The following is a 14,052-nucleotide window of genomic DNA, read 5'->3' as shown; positions in this document are numbered from 1 at the left end:
AAAAGAACTTTTGTGTGCAGTATATAGAATTGAGTTCAGATTTCAGAATGTTGAGTTTTTTTTTAATTAACGAAATGAAGAATTAGAATTGACTTAAAATCTCACAACTAAAAGAACACATTGATGGTTGAATAAAAAAGAAATGAAATAAATCCAAGTAAAAAAAATGGAAAAAAGAATCTTACGCATAGCTCAGTTTTACTATTGCAACGGAACGATAGTTATAGTTACTAACAAATGTGATTTGAATTTTTGTTTAATTTATCAAGTGAAAAAATTGAATGAAAGAAAAAACTAACAGAGAAAAAAGATCAAATCGAGCATAAATCATCACTGTGTCAACCGTATATTGAACATTTATCCATAAAAATGTGTATTTTTTAAACTATGACATTTGTCCACATCAAAACGAAAGTGTATGTAAAGTATGTTTGAAAACAGACAGAATTGGGATTTATACAAATTGAGAATTATTGAGAAGAAACGAAACCATTTTAGGCCATTATCGGATAGTGATTTATGGCCATTCAATACTGCAACACATAATACAATGTGAAAAGTTTAAGAAAAAACATATTCATTCAATGTGTCTTCATTACATTTGATAAATAATTCATTTCATAATAATACTTTTCTTTGTTTTCGATAAACTCTTGTTTTTTGTTTGTTTTTCATTATTTGAAATTCGACATTTTTATTTTGCTTGTGGTTGCTAAAATTTGTTTTCCAATAATTTTGATCCTAGAAGAAAAAAATCACACAAATGGTTTGATAAAAAAAAATGATCATTAGACAAAAATATATAAAAATAAATGATTTTTTTTATACAAATCTGGAATTAAGTCCAATGTCTAAATAAAGAAGCGATAAGATTACTGCCTAAAATGATAAAAAAATAAAATTCACGTATAGTTGGCGCTACATTCTATTTCCACTTATTCCATTGCAACGGAAAACAAGTTTGCATAGACTGCAGCACCAGCTATATACGAATTTTATTTTTTATCGTTTTAGGCAATAAATCTATGGTTTTCTTATGGCTTCTTTGAATGTGTGAATTTGGTTTGTTTTCAATTTTTGTATTTTATGTAATTTATTACTTTTCTGATTCATTTTAATCGACCAATTGTGCTGATTTATTTTTCGTTCCTCTTCTATGTTTATATATCTCATCAAAAACACTTAAAAAATTTAAGAGAATTCACGAAAATATCGAGTGAAGTAACAAAAAGCCTGGTCATATTGGAAGCTTCCTTGAACATTATAAACAATTGTTATATGCCTGTCAAATCACTTGATATTCCGCGTTTATACAAAAAAAAATATTTAACGAAAATTATGTCCACTTTGAACATTTGCTTCAAATTCAGTTTCTTTTTGTTTTGACGATGGTTTGAAATTTTCCAAAATCATTATCCACTGTGAAAGTGGCCACATTTTGACTTTCATAAGTTAGAAAAATTATTATTGAAACAAAATAAGAGAAGCGAAAATGATACATCGTTCCCAAAATGGATATAGTTTTGGTAAAATATTCCCGCTAGAGTCCTACAAAACACGGTCAAAATTAATTATCAAAATTTTAAACTTTTGCTTAAATTTCGTCACTCATTTTCATTACCACACTCATTTGTATGTTTATAAACACTTTTTAAATATATAATTTATTCAGGATGCTATTTTTTTAACAAATAAAAATAAAATTGCTCATGGCTTCGACACGATCTACGATTTTAACGTTTCTTAGAGCTGGGGAGCTATCATTACGATTTGTAATTATCTTAACATTAGAACATAAACAAAAGTTTTTAGCAGCGGATAAAACTGTATCTGTGAAATTCTGGAATAATTCAATGTAAAACACTGAAAAAAGTACCATATTTAACATTCTGTAAAATTTCCGAAAATGAAAACTAAAAAGATTCCAACGCATTGAATCATTCCATTTGGAAAATGTTCATTGTGCTAGTTTTCGTTTTTATGTGATAATCTCAAATCATAAGATAACAAAAACATCGAGAAAACAAAAGTAGAGGTAGGTGATGTGAGAAAGGAAATAAATAATGAACAATAAATCGAATAAATCAATTTTTTTATTTGTTAAAATAAATCAATATTAAATGTAATTACTTTTTTTCGCATTATCCATTCTAAAAATGGCGAAAACGTACACCAATGACAGTTGAAATGCAATGTTTTGTTTTTCTTTTATATTTTGGATTTGTTTTAGCGAAATAATGTGATTTGGTGTTCGTCTCTGGTTTATACAATTAAATAAAACGAGAAACGAAAAAGAAACGCAAAAAATGATAGGAATACAAACGTATACTGAAAAAAATTATTGAATTATGTATGCCAAAAAAAAAGAAAAGAAAAAAAAGTGGGATAAAAACAAAAGATTTGTGATCCAAAATTTTCAAAATTGCTTTAAATGCCAACTAAATTACGACAGGACTTCATTGTTTTACGCAGTCTATGTATTTCGGATGGATATCCATCCGAGATATTTTAGAATATCTGGATATTTAACGCAACTGCACATATAATCTACGGTATTTCGCTACACGAAAAATACCGACACAGTGTGACTGTGTGTGTGTGTGGAACTTGATACACATATGCGTAGCGACATACTGTAGATTCTATTTGCGACGCACACAGCTCTGGCGCTGTGCAGTTCCGTTGAATATCCAGATATTCTAAAATATCTCGGATGGATATCCATCCGAAATACATAGAGTGGTTTTACGTCAACAAAATTTGTTTTTTTTTTTGTTTTTTGAAATTGAATTCTAGAACGAATCACGCGACATCATAGTCTCAAATCTCTATAGAAAATATCTAAAACAGCGTCATGTACTTTCCTTTATATTTAAATGAGATGAATGTATGTTGGTATAACTTTTTGATTTTTTTTTGTTTAATAATGATATCAGCTGATTTATGGTGATGCCAAATGAAAAGAAAATTATCCTTATAATCGAATTGTTTAGTTTTCATTCTAAAATGCTATGTGGGATTGTGACAAAAAGTACTATGCCACATTACTATATGTCCATTGAATTTTTGACGTCGCGTGAAAAAAGTTAATTGGTTGAATGTGTAATGTTTGTGTGTCATGAAGCCAAAAATTGAATGGAAGAATCAAATTCGTCAAAGCCATAAAACTAAAAAAAAAATAATTATAAGTTGCAAAATTATTTTATCGATACTCGCACGTAAATTTCAATCGCTGTAACGAAAAACACATAAAGAAATCAATAAACAACGATAATTATCATGGAGATAGCTTGGATCGTATCAATTTATCTGTTGTTTGTCTGTTTGTTTGTTTTTTCTTTCCATTTTTGTAATATTAATTGAAAAAAGAACTAGGTTATTCTAAATACATTTTATAATATTTATATTATGTATATATCATTTAAAAAATATTGATCTTCAAAACTTTGTTTTCATTCCTTGGTTTTCCATCATTTTTTTCCCCCCTTTTTCTTTTGTTTCACTGCATGTAAGTCTGTCGCTCACTTTGTGTCTACTTGAACACGTGATTTATGTCTGCGTCAAACCAAATTTGTTATTTAAATTTTGTATGTCTTGAAGGGAGTGACCTTAAAACTCTTTCTTGATGTATATTTCATTTAACATGTGCATTACCGATAAATAAAAGAATGCTTTTCATTCGGTCAACATTTCCTTAGTTTTCATTTCAAAATAATTTCTTTGTTTTTTTTTTCTTTTGTTTAAATAGATTTGTTAATATTTCTATTCATTTGTCTTCTTGAAGTGTGTATGTGTATGTGTTTGTATGGTTGTGTATATGTATATAAAGTTATGTTTCTTTAAATGTTCTTCCGTTTCTGTATCGCACTTAATTAGCGGTCTCTCCACATAACAAGTAGACCGTACGTTCAATGTATCATATATAGAGTAGCCTTGTTTCTAAACATCAGTGTTTCTATTACATCTTACATAGCTTATTGTAAATTGTATTTTTCTCTCTGCGTTTGTTTCATTCAATCAGGAATATTTTGAATATAATTCGTAGACGTTTGAACTATTTTACTGTACTTGGCTGGCTGCATATTATCTTATTGTTTTTGTGTTTTGTTTTGTTTTGTTTTTATTTTCATCATCTTCGTGTAGCTGTTGTTGTATATTTGTTTTCTATCCTTCAAAATCATCAGCGAAATTTTGTATGTGTGTGTGTATGTGTGTTAAATTTAATTAGGAAGTGATTAATGTTTGGCAATACGGACATTCGCGCACTGTCTTTGCACAAATGTCACACAAAACAAAATGATTGCAGGGAAGTGTTACCGAACGGTTGTTCTCCTCACAATTCATACATTTTGTTGCGGTTTCCAAATACAATACCTTTTCAACCTCTTCTAAATCCGTTCGCAGTTTTGTCTACAATAAAATTATGATTCGTGTGGTAGAGATGAAATTCGTTTAATTCAAAGGTATAAACAAACCTGCAATGTTTTTAACTTTTGTATCGACAATCCTCTCAGATCTTTTGGAATAGCTATTGATCCATTTTGACCAGTGCTGACTTGTTCCAGCTTATCCGTGAGCAATTGAACATGAGTTAATGCTTCATCTCTTTGTTGTTTAGCTTCAGTGGCCTGTGAATGTTTTATGTTTTAATGCGCTAAATTGAAGTGCCTACATCCTTGTGTTTTTTAATTTGATTTTACCTTTCGATTGCTTTCATCGGCCTCCGATTTCCATGCCTCGCATGCCTTAGTCGCCTGTAAAATTTGATCTTCCCATGGTGTTGGGAGATGTTTTGTCGATTGATTCGCAAAATCATCACGCAAACGAATATCACTTAGACTGGAATTGTTCAATAGAGATGGTGACATCGAATATTGCTTATTGTGCAAACTATTTTCAAATAAGCTATTTCCTATCGAACCAGTTGAAAGCTCATCGCGAATTGGATTGATTTCAGAGAGCCTGCTATAAAAATCAAATCAATAATATTCAATTAGTGTCCAGGGGAACTTTTAATTTTTGGTGGTACACATTTGGACAATGAAATATAAATACCTTAGATCTGGACTCATTGATAATGTTTCACCCAGACTGGGCGATATTAAATGTGGTTGGAAAAACAAACTACTATCATTGTGACCAAAGGAATTGTTGATTTTTGGCGCTGGGTCACTATGCAGACTGAATGGATCTGACACATTGAACATATTCGAATGATTTGGACTAAAATTATTCAGTGAACTACCGGGAATATTTACTGGAGCTGATGTTCCTTGCAAAATACCTATAATTTTGTTTTATTCCATTTAAATGTTCGATGATGATTTTCAAAATATCAAAATGACATTCATAGGTGTTGACACAACTTCCGAGGATCTCTATTGTGCACCGACAAAGAAATATAGAAATGCCCCCGTCCAGCAATTGTGACGTGATTCTTTTTGACCAAAATAAACTCCCCCCACCCCTATCCAAGTGATTTTTTTTATTTTTGCCTCCACCTTTGCATTTTTGCCATTAACCCTTTCTAAAAATCTTTGTCGTCAACATCTATGGTGAAATTTCTTTAAAAAATATAGATTTAACTGATTGACTCACCAGAAAGAGAATTTGACAATTGAGATCCAGGTATGTTGAGCGGTGTCGTAGAACTCTGTATTAAATTTGATAACTCATCCAAATTTGCTGCGAATGTAAATGGTAACATTTTAGATTGGTCGTTTTATTTTATTTCGATTTATACTTACAATATTTATCTAATGATCCAATATTTTGCATACTAAATGTCAAGCACATTCTTTTTCGTTGCTCCTTCTCCTGTGGGCAAATCAACGGATCATTTTCTATGGCCAAAAGCTGTTGGTTCAAAGATAACATAAAATCGATTGAATTGATATCATCTAACTAGAATTAAGAATCAAAGTGTGCGTACCTGTTTTCGAAGATCAGGTGTAAAATCGGGGAAACTAGATATCGTTGAATTAGAAACTATCGATGTTGCCTTCCCGCCATTCGATAGACTATTTTGATATAAACTACTATTCTTATGTTGTAGTTGCGCGCCTGGCGCTTTGCTTGTGTTATTATGTGAATTATTAGAGCCTATGCTTGAAGTACTAGCTGATTCGCAACTCTCGCTGCTTCCATTTTGTAACGCCTGTATTTGGAGCAAGTACAAAAAAGACAATTATTACGTTTCCAAAGTTGAAATCAAGTCATTATTGAAATTATTTAAAAAAAAATTAATCGCTTACATTGTTTAGGTCAAGTTTGTCCTTCTTATCTTGTGGTAGCGCACTAGAAATCATTTCGCTAAGAGGTATACTTGTCGATGGACCATCTAGTTCTCTATGTTGAGCTTCCTCGGTAATTGCGTATGCTGCGTGATAACAAACAAAAATTGTTAAATAAACAACAATGGTTCAAGTCATGGATCATTCATAGCATAATATCTGTTATGCATTTTAATAATTTTGTATTTAAATGTTTAAACTTACGTTCAACATGAGCAAATGCACAAAAAACACTACGCGGACAATATCCAGCCTGTTGTACATCATTGCATTTGGTTGATTTGTAAATTTCTGGATGAAATTGTTGCTCGGTACGTGTATGACAATACTGACAATTATCGCCAGCCTCACAATTCGCTGGTTCTCCCCATTCTTCGCTGTGTTTAACATTCGGGCATGGTGTCGATCGATATTTGAATTTTCGCGGGCTCCTTCGTTTATCCTTACTATTGTGATACTGTGGGCATGCATAACCTTGCCGGCATAGTCGTGGCGGACGTTTGCATGGTTCCGTTTTATAATTGGCCAGCACATAGTTTGTGTCTTGCCACTTTGGATCTTCATTCATTAGACTGCGCTCTTTGTCGAGTGCATTGGGGCCATTGGTGGCTTCGCTATTCGCTTCAGCATTCTGAGCAGCTTCTATTTCTTTAATATCGTATACTGGTGGTCTTTGATCATGAGCACCGTGCGCGAATGCACAATGATGTCCATTTTTCACACAATAACCGCGTGAATCGGTGTCATGAACACACATACACGTTTTATAATAGCGTAAATGATATCTGCGTTCAGTATCACCGGCGGTTCGATGTAAAAATGGGCAACTGGTCATAGAAAACGTGAAAAATTAATTAATTTTCGATTAAAACAAATGTTGATGTATTGATTGTGTTCAGAAATTCGGATTACGTTCGCAACAAACACAAAATAAATAAAATCAGCTGATTCAGCAGATTAAAAAAAAAAACATGAGTCGACACACACAAAGATATAGAGAGAAATAGGTATATAAATGCACAACCGTATACCGCACGTACATTTCACCAGGCACCAAAAATATGTAAACAAATCGATGCCACACTATTTATAGAATATAATTCACAAATAGTCGGAAAGCAATTTTGCGTAGTAGTCCGAACAAGAAACGGCAACCAATTGAAATAAGCGATCAAAGTTAGTAGCACAAATGTCAAAAACGAGCGCTAAAATATATGACGATGGCTGCGATTAAAGAATATCAGGAGAAAAAAAAGGTAACAATAAAAACAAAACAACCGGTATACAACGACCGGCACAATTATATAAACCCATAATAACATTTAACGTTGTTCATATTCGGCGACATTGTGGTGAACAAAAACAGCGCGGGCAGCATCAGTAATAAACAGCAACAATCATATTCTATACATACATATTATATTGTACACTCGTTTGAATGAAATATTCTGCTGTCAATACACGCCATACATAACGCATTCGCAAGTCGGGCATCGCGTTTATTGTGTTTATTTTGCTTTGTTTGTGTATACAGTCTCTGTTTCGCTATACTCATTATGTGTGTGCGCGCGTATGAATATATACATATATATATCTATATATGTTTATATTGAATATATGTAGCGTGAGATTAATTTATATTCGTATATGTGTATGTTGATGACTATGTATGTATGTATGTTTGTGTGCGTATGTGTGTGTGTTGTGTTCTTGTTTGTGATTTTGGTACGAACGAATCAGGTTCCCCACTAAATGAAATATGAAAATAAACTTATGAATTCAATTGATTCACACTCACTCGTCACCATCCGGGCAAATGCCAGTTGTTTCATCATATTTTACACAATAATTATCAGCACTGTAATTAAATGTACCATCTCTTTTTCGAACAGGACGTCGACGACGCTGATTCATGAAATGCCAATTGAAGCAAACGAATGGCCTGTGTTGATTACATTTGTGTTGCAAAAAACTTGTACACTGTTCAACTCTAAATTCTTTCAAATAACTGCAATGAAACCACACAATTTTCATATAATCAAATTGGAATTTTTTTATCGCATTCATTTAGCACAAATTGACCGAACAAAAGCCAAAAACTTACCTGTAATGATTTGGTTTTTCTGGTTGTGTAGTTAATAAAAGTTTTGAATCAGTAGCCATTTTGCATGGAAAACTGTGTTATTGCGTCTATCTGACGCGCTAATACTGTTCGACACACGGTGACATCTATGAATTGTTTACCATCAATTTTCGATTGTTTCACATTTCCAATGGAGAAACATACAAACAACAAAACAACAATCCTGATTTTCACACACTTATTTTTTTTTTTGCACAATGACAATTTTCACCAGTTTTTACGCAAAATCAATACGATCAATTGTTTTTCGCATTATTTTCCATTCAAATTTAAATCACAAACAATTCGAATTCACATTCGCTACCAATTTACTTATTATTATTATGTAGCACACATAAAACACGTAAATTAAATGTGAGAACAAGCATTTGTATGTATTGCGAAACAACCAAACACACTGTCAGAACACTACTATTGTTTGTATAAAAAAAGCATCAACAATTATTGCGCAACATATAGATGTGTATATATAAGCGAGCGACCTCTTTCGTTTTCAGCGCTTATTATTGGAATAAAGGATTCACGTATTGTGTTCCAATTCAACTGTGCAATAAATCTAGTTTACATTATAATTCTGGAATGGAATTCAGCAAACGCACACAATTACACATACTCAGCAAACTGGAATGGAAACAAACATTCGAACATTCGGAGTTGATACAGTTTTATTTATATTGTAATTGTTTTTAAAATTAATGATGGCACAAAAAAATGTATTTGCATTGAATTAAATGCATATAATAAAATATTTAACGGTTTTCTAATACAAATCTGGACACACAAACAGTGAGAAACTATAACATTTTATTGGCAATGATGCTTTTGTTTGTATATGTGTGTGCGAGTGTGTAATGTATATTAAAGTTGGTGGCGCTGGCAATCGGCTTTCCATTTCAATCAACAAATTCTATTGAAAACTAAATCATTTATCGTACAAATCTAGCACACCTTTCATATTAAATTAGAAAAATTCATTTTTTTTTTTTTAAATTCAAATTAAAAATCGAATTTCCGAAAGTCAGTGGTTAACACTGGAATTGGCGTGCTTGAAATGGTACGCTTGTGTTTGTATATACAAACACTAGCAACACCAATTTTCAGACATATATCAAACAACAGCCATAACAATAAAACGATTATGTGTGGTGTCCGATGTGAATCCGTCAAAAAGAGAGATGAAATGAAACAGTACAGCACAACGAAATACTTTTACTGAAAAGTGAACAATATTCCGGCGTCATTAAAAGTTTGGTTACACACCATACTTATTCAAGTGGATTCAACTTGATTGCAATCCAAATATTTATCAATTAATTGATAGTTGTAAGTTGTTAAATATTGTTAAAGCACTTCATTGAAAATTGTTTTGGTGTGTGAAAAATTTACGAGAAAAAAATGTATTTTTTATCGATGTAACACTTGATACTACGTGTCTACATTTTATCGGCACCGCCATTTTGCACAAGAATAAATTGTATTTAAATAAAAAAGTTAGAGAATGAACCGATTATGTGATGAAATTTTTTTTCCCTTTCGTCACCATAAAAATGTCGTTTATTTTTTTTACAACGTAAAAGTTCGACATTTTCTTGGTAATGGCTTATTAAATGCGTGAAGATCAATGTTGACAATGGTAGCAAATGTGTTGGAATTTGACAAACTGAAATGACAAATTAAATTTTTTCAATTGTGATCATGTAAAGCAATTTTGTAAAAATTTTTCCTGGAAATTTTTCACCAAATAATGCAAAACCAAAACCACAAACATTTTTCTTTTATTTTGAATTTTAAAGTTGCTGAATTAGTAAATCAAGACATATACATATATAAATATATATGCGTCCATTTATTTCGTGCAGATTTCATAAAAAAAAAGTACCGAATTAAAACAAACAGAAAAAAAAAACAAAACCGAGTTCGCGTCGCAACCTGAAACCATTCGGAAACGAATACAACAATCTAAAACTTTGTAACCAATTCAAATCAAAAACGAAAACATACGATCTATCAATTACGAGTCAAACGTTAGTACGAGTCGCACGGTTAATTTAACGAAAACAAAAAATACAAATCAAACAAAGAAAATTCGCGGATCAATCGTTTCAATCGACTTTGGAAACGTACGAACGAACAAACGAACAAACGATTCAGAATGCCGGGTACTGGAACGTTTAAGCTATTCATCGGTAATATTGAAGAGAAAACGTCGCCGGCGGATTTGCGTCCGCTATTCGAAAAGTATGGAACTGTCGTGGAATGTGATGTCGTTAAAAATTATGGCTTTGTACACATGGAAAATGAACAAGAGGGTCGTGATGCTATACAAAATTTAAATGGTTATGTTGTTAATGGCAATCCAATAAAAGTCGAAGCGGCTAAAAGTCGTCGGGCGCCAAATACACCGACCACCAAAATTTTTGTGGGCAATTTAACAGATAAAATGCGTGCGCCGGAAGTTCGTGAACTATTTACAAAATACGGAACAGTCGTCGAATGTGATATCGTACGCAATTATGGTTTTGTGCATTTAGATTGCGTCGGCGATGTAAACGAAGTGATTCGCGAGCTAAATGGAAAAATGGTTGATGGGCAACCGCTTAAGGTGCAAGTATCAACAAGTCGCGTTCGACCAAAACCGGGCATGGGAGACCCAGAACAGTGCTACCGATGTGGCCGATCTGGTCATTGGTCCAAAGAATGCCCACGGTTAATGTTCTCAGATCGCGGCGGCAGCAGTTTTCGTGACCGATATTCGCGAGATCCGTATCCTCCGCCACCACCACCACCCTTTTTACATGAACGCTTTCGGGTAACCTATTCAATTTTCATTTTGACTGAATTCTTTGTTGACGCGTCGCCATATATATTTCTCTCTCTTAAAAACTCTCACTCTCATTCTCTCTGTGTGTCACATTGAGCGCGGTCTTTATCGTGAACTTGTTCAAATCTAGCGGTATAAAAAATTAAGAAAAACATTTATTCAAAATTTATGAATCGCGATTCAATAATTATACTCATTAAATTAAAATCAAATATCGGTCCCTCTAAAAGAACTTACATATATTATATATATACTGCACTTTGATTTTACGAGAATTCGTTTTATTAATAATTTTATTGCTACTTTGGATAATCATTTAACAAAAAAAAAACATACTCAATTTTTTTTTGTTCAGGACTACGATTATTATGATAGATACGATGATGGCCGAGACTTATTTGACAGACGATACTCAGGAATGGGTAACAGTGGAATGCGAGGTAATTTTTAAAGATAAAATTGGACAGAGAGAAATATTTGAGTACGGTGACTCGCACGTGCGGTGTTAGCAGAGCTAGATGCTCTCCCCTCAAAATGAGTTGTGCACTCTATTTTACTCTATTTTCTGTTTTTACGCAAGTGCGAGTTATCGTACTCAAATATTTCTCTCTGTGTATTTTCAATTCATGCTGGGATCTAATTGTTTTTCTAATAATATTCAAGCAGGTGGAATCCCAATGGGAAGACGCGATCCAATGCCAATGCCTCCAAGCTTGGGAGGCGGTTTGCGTGGGTTAAGTGGAAGCAATTCAATGAGAAGCAGTTCTGGATATGAATCTATGTTTAGCAGACGAACACCACCACGATCCAGCAACGGGCTCGGACGATTCGGGTTTGTTTACAATAAAAAAAAAATTATATTTCGACCAAAAAATTTTTTTTGACTAAACTGTGACTTGATTCATTCTTTAACAAACAGTAACTATGAAGATTTTAGTCGTGATTCATTTGACGATCGACGGCCGCCAAGAGATTCGTTCGATTCATTTGATCGTCGTCCTGGTATGCGTGGACAATCACCAACCTACCGATATGCTCCATATTGAGGGTGTCTAATTCAAAAGTGAATTATTATTACAGGCGAACATGATAAAAGAAAATTAAAAAAAAAAAAAAAAAAAATATTTATTTATAAATTTAAAAGATTAAACCAAGCCATGGAATAAATGATAAAAAAAATACACACATTTTGGCTTATAAGATTAACATGTTGTTTATTTTCCTATGCAAAATTGTTTAAAAATAAAATCATACATTTCTTCAATGTGAATTGTTCTGCCTGAAATATTTTCCAATTGATGCTGTGATTCACGTAGATAAACGGCGGCAATGGAGAAATCAAACCCATCCGAACTCGAATAAGTTTTGAATTCTCTCAAATGTTGCAAACACTTCACCAAGAATTGACGATGCCGTTCATTTGGTGGCACATGCGCCAAACCCAATGGACTATAGTCGGTCAATTGTCGAAGTGTTTCTTCAATTTTTTTCAGTGCACCATCAATACCATGATTTTCTGTACATGACACAAAAACGATATCATTGTCCTGCATTACAGGTGTCTTATCAACGAGATCACATTTATTCGCAATAACAATGATTTCTTTTTGCATAATCTCATTGTCTTCGGTAATTCCCATTTTATTCAGATGTTTTCGTTTAAATTCATGAAGACTCATATCGGACGCTAGTAGTTTATTTACATCAACTATTAATATGATTAAATCAGCTTCAGCTGCATATTGCTTTGCACGCTGTATGCCCTCTTTTTCAATCGGATCATGTGTGTGATGCCGTAAGCCAGCTGTGTCAGCAATTACAACAGGAAAACCAGCAATATTGAATGATGATTCAACAATGTCACGTGTTGTACCTTCAATACTGGCCACAATTGAAATTGGCTTTTGGCATATGTGATTCATAAAGCTGCTTTTTCCAACATTTGGCTCACCAAGAATGGCCGTTTTTACACCATTCCTTCGCATTTCACCTTTTCGGCTATCGTTTAGAAATCGTTCTATTTCATTAATCAATTTATCAACGTCGCTTTGCACTTGATTTATAGTTTCGGGCTCGATATCGTCATCTTCGGCAAAATCAATATATGCCTCAAAACATGCAACCGCTCGTAATAATGTTTGTCGCCATTCAGCATATACACTTGATAATGCACCGTCAGCTTGTAACAGTGCTTGTTTTCGTTGGATATCAGTTTCGGCATGAATGAGATCGGCCAAACCTTCAATTTCAATCAGGTCCAATTTCTCGTTTCGAAAGGCACGCTTTGCAAACTCACCAGCCAATGCTGGCCGAAAACCATCAATACTATTTAGTGCATCGCAAATTGCAGACACAACAGCTGGACTACCGTGCACCTGAAATTCACAGCAATCTTCGCCGGTGAAACTGTGTGGAGCGGGAAAAAATAGGACAAGCCCTTTATCAATTAAATCATTTGTTTTCGGATGCCATAATTTTCGTAAGGATGCATATCTCGGTTTCAGGTTTTTTGTACTTGGTACAGTCTTTGTTAATGATGTTATGGCTGTTTTGGTCTCTGGACCAGACACACGAACGACCGCAACACCACATTTTCCAAATCCTGCAGTAGATAATTCAATTAAATTTGGGTTAAAGCGAACCAATGTACTTTACCTGATGACAGAGCGAATATTGTAGTATTTGAAATACGTCTAATTGGTGTAAGTAAATATGAAATTCCCATCAACATTTTGAACCGAGTGCGAATATTTCGTTACAATAGGTTAGATCAATGTTTTGACAAGAACAAAATC

The 14,052-nt window shown here is 33.2% G+C and overlaps 3 protein-coding genes across 4 annotated transcripts; 1 reads left to right on the top strand and 2 right to left on the bottom strand.

The window, feature by feature from the left end:
- Positions 1 to 1,629: 1,629 nt before the first annotated feature.
- LOC116351987 (RING finger protein unkempt) lies at positions 1,630 to 8,815 on the bottom strand. Its single transcript, XM_031784149.1, has 11 exons — positions 8,398 to 8,815; positions 8,092 to 8,301; positions 6,498 to 7,120; positions 6,255 to 6,379; positions 5,933 to 6,157; positions 5,748 to 5,856; positions 5,599 to 5,685; positions 5,056 to 5,284; positions 4,701 to 4,965; positions 4,476 to 4,628; positions 1,630 to 4,410 (listed from the first exon to the last, which is right to left on the bottom strand). The coding sequence occupies exons 1-11, from the start codon at positions 8,454 to 8,456 to the stop codon at positions 4,225 to 4,227; spliced, it is 2,271 nt and encodes a 756-aa protein (XP_031640009.1). The 5' UTR covers positions 8,457 to 8,815; the 3' UTR covers positions 1,630 to 4,224.
- Positions 8,816 to 9,416: 601 nt separating this feature from the next.
- On the top strand, positions 9,417 to 12,383 carry LOC116351988 (RNA-binding protein lark). Of its 2 annotated transcripts, none has more exons than XM_031784151.1 (5): positions 9,417 to 9,759; positions 10,296 to 11,245; positions 11,613 to 11,697; positions 11,924 to 12,089; positions 12,177 to 12,383. In XM_031784151.1, exons 2-5 carry the CDS (start codon positions 10,589 to 10,591, stop codon positions 12,301 to 12,303), a joined length of 1,035 nt encoding a protein of 344 aa, XP_031640011.1. In that variant the 5' UTR covers positions 9,417 to 9,759; positions 10,296 to 10,588; the 3' UTR covers positions 12,304 to 12,383. The 2 variants fall into 2 exon arrangements, with proteins under 2 accessions (XP_031640011.1, XP_031640010.1); XM_031784150.1 differs by having other exon boundaries at positions 9,421 to 9,759; positions 11,921 to 12,089.
- A 68-nt stretch (positions 12,384 to 12,451) lies between these two features.
- On the bottom strand, positions 12,452 to 14,030 carry LOC116352488 (tRNA modification GTPase MnmE). The gene is made up of 2 exons (XM_031785136.1): positions 13,913 to 14,030; positions 12,452 to 13,859 (listed from the first exon to the last, which is right to left on the bottom strand). The coding sequence occupies exons 1-2, from the start codon at positions 13,986 to 13,988 to the stop codon at positions 12,472 to 12,474; spliced, it is 1,464 nt and encodes a 487-aa protein (XP_031640996.1). The 5' UTR covers positions 13,989 to 14,030; the 3' UTR covers positions 12,452 to 12,471.
- Between the last annotated feature and the right edge of the window lie 22 nt (positions 14,031 to 14,052).

Source organism: Contarinia nasturtii, unplaced genomic scaffold (assembly GCF_009176525.2).
Source record: "Contarinia nasturtii isolate CC-2019 unplaced genomic scaffold, AAFC_CNas_1.1 Cnas_scaffold_187, whole genome shotgun sequence".
NCBI lineage: Eukaryota > Metazoa > Arthropoda > Insecta > Diptera > Cecidomyiidae > Contarinia > Contarinia nasturtii.
The sequence above is the reverse complement of the archived record's forward strand: the minus strand, read 5'-3'. Positions and strand labels throughout refer to the sequence as shown.

Bases quoted from the DNA above. Each gene is read 5' to 3' on its own strand.
- LOC116351988 (XM_031784150.1), top strand. From the start codon at position 10,589: ATGCCGGGTACTGGAACGTTTAAGCTATTCATCGGTAATATTGAAGAG. The intron at 11,246-11,612 runs GTAACCTATTCA...TTTTTTGTTCAG, and splicing joins TTTTACATGAACGCTTTCGG to GACTACGATTATTATGATAG. The intron at 11,698-11,920 runs GTAATTTTTAAA...ATAATATTCAAG, and splicing joins GGGTAACAGTGGAATGCGAG to CAGGTGGAATCCCAATGGGA.
- LOC116352488 (XM_031785136.1), bottom strand. From the start codon at position 13,988: ATGTTGATGGGAATTTCATATTTACTTACACCAATTAGACGTATTTCA. The intron at 13,860-13,912 runs GTAAAGTACATT...TATCTACTGCAG, and splicing joins AATATTCGCTCTGTCATCAG to GATTTGGAAAATGTGGTGTT.
- LOC116351987 (XM_031784149.1), bottom strand. From the start codon at position 8,456: ATGGCTACTGATTCAAAACTTTTATTAACTACACAACCAGAAAAACCA. The intron at 6,158-6,254 runs GTAAGCGATTAA...CTCCAAATACAG, and splicing joins ACAAACTTGACCTAAACAAT to GCGTTACAAAATGGAAGCAG. The intron at 5,686-5,747 runs GTAAGTATAAAT...TTACATTCGCAG, and splicing joins TGGATCATTAGATAAATATT to CAAATTTGGATGAGTTATCA.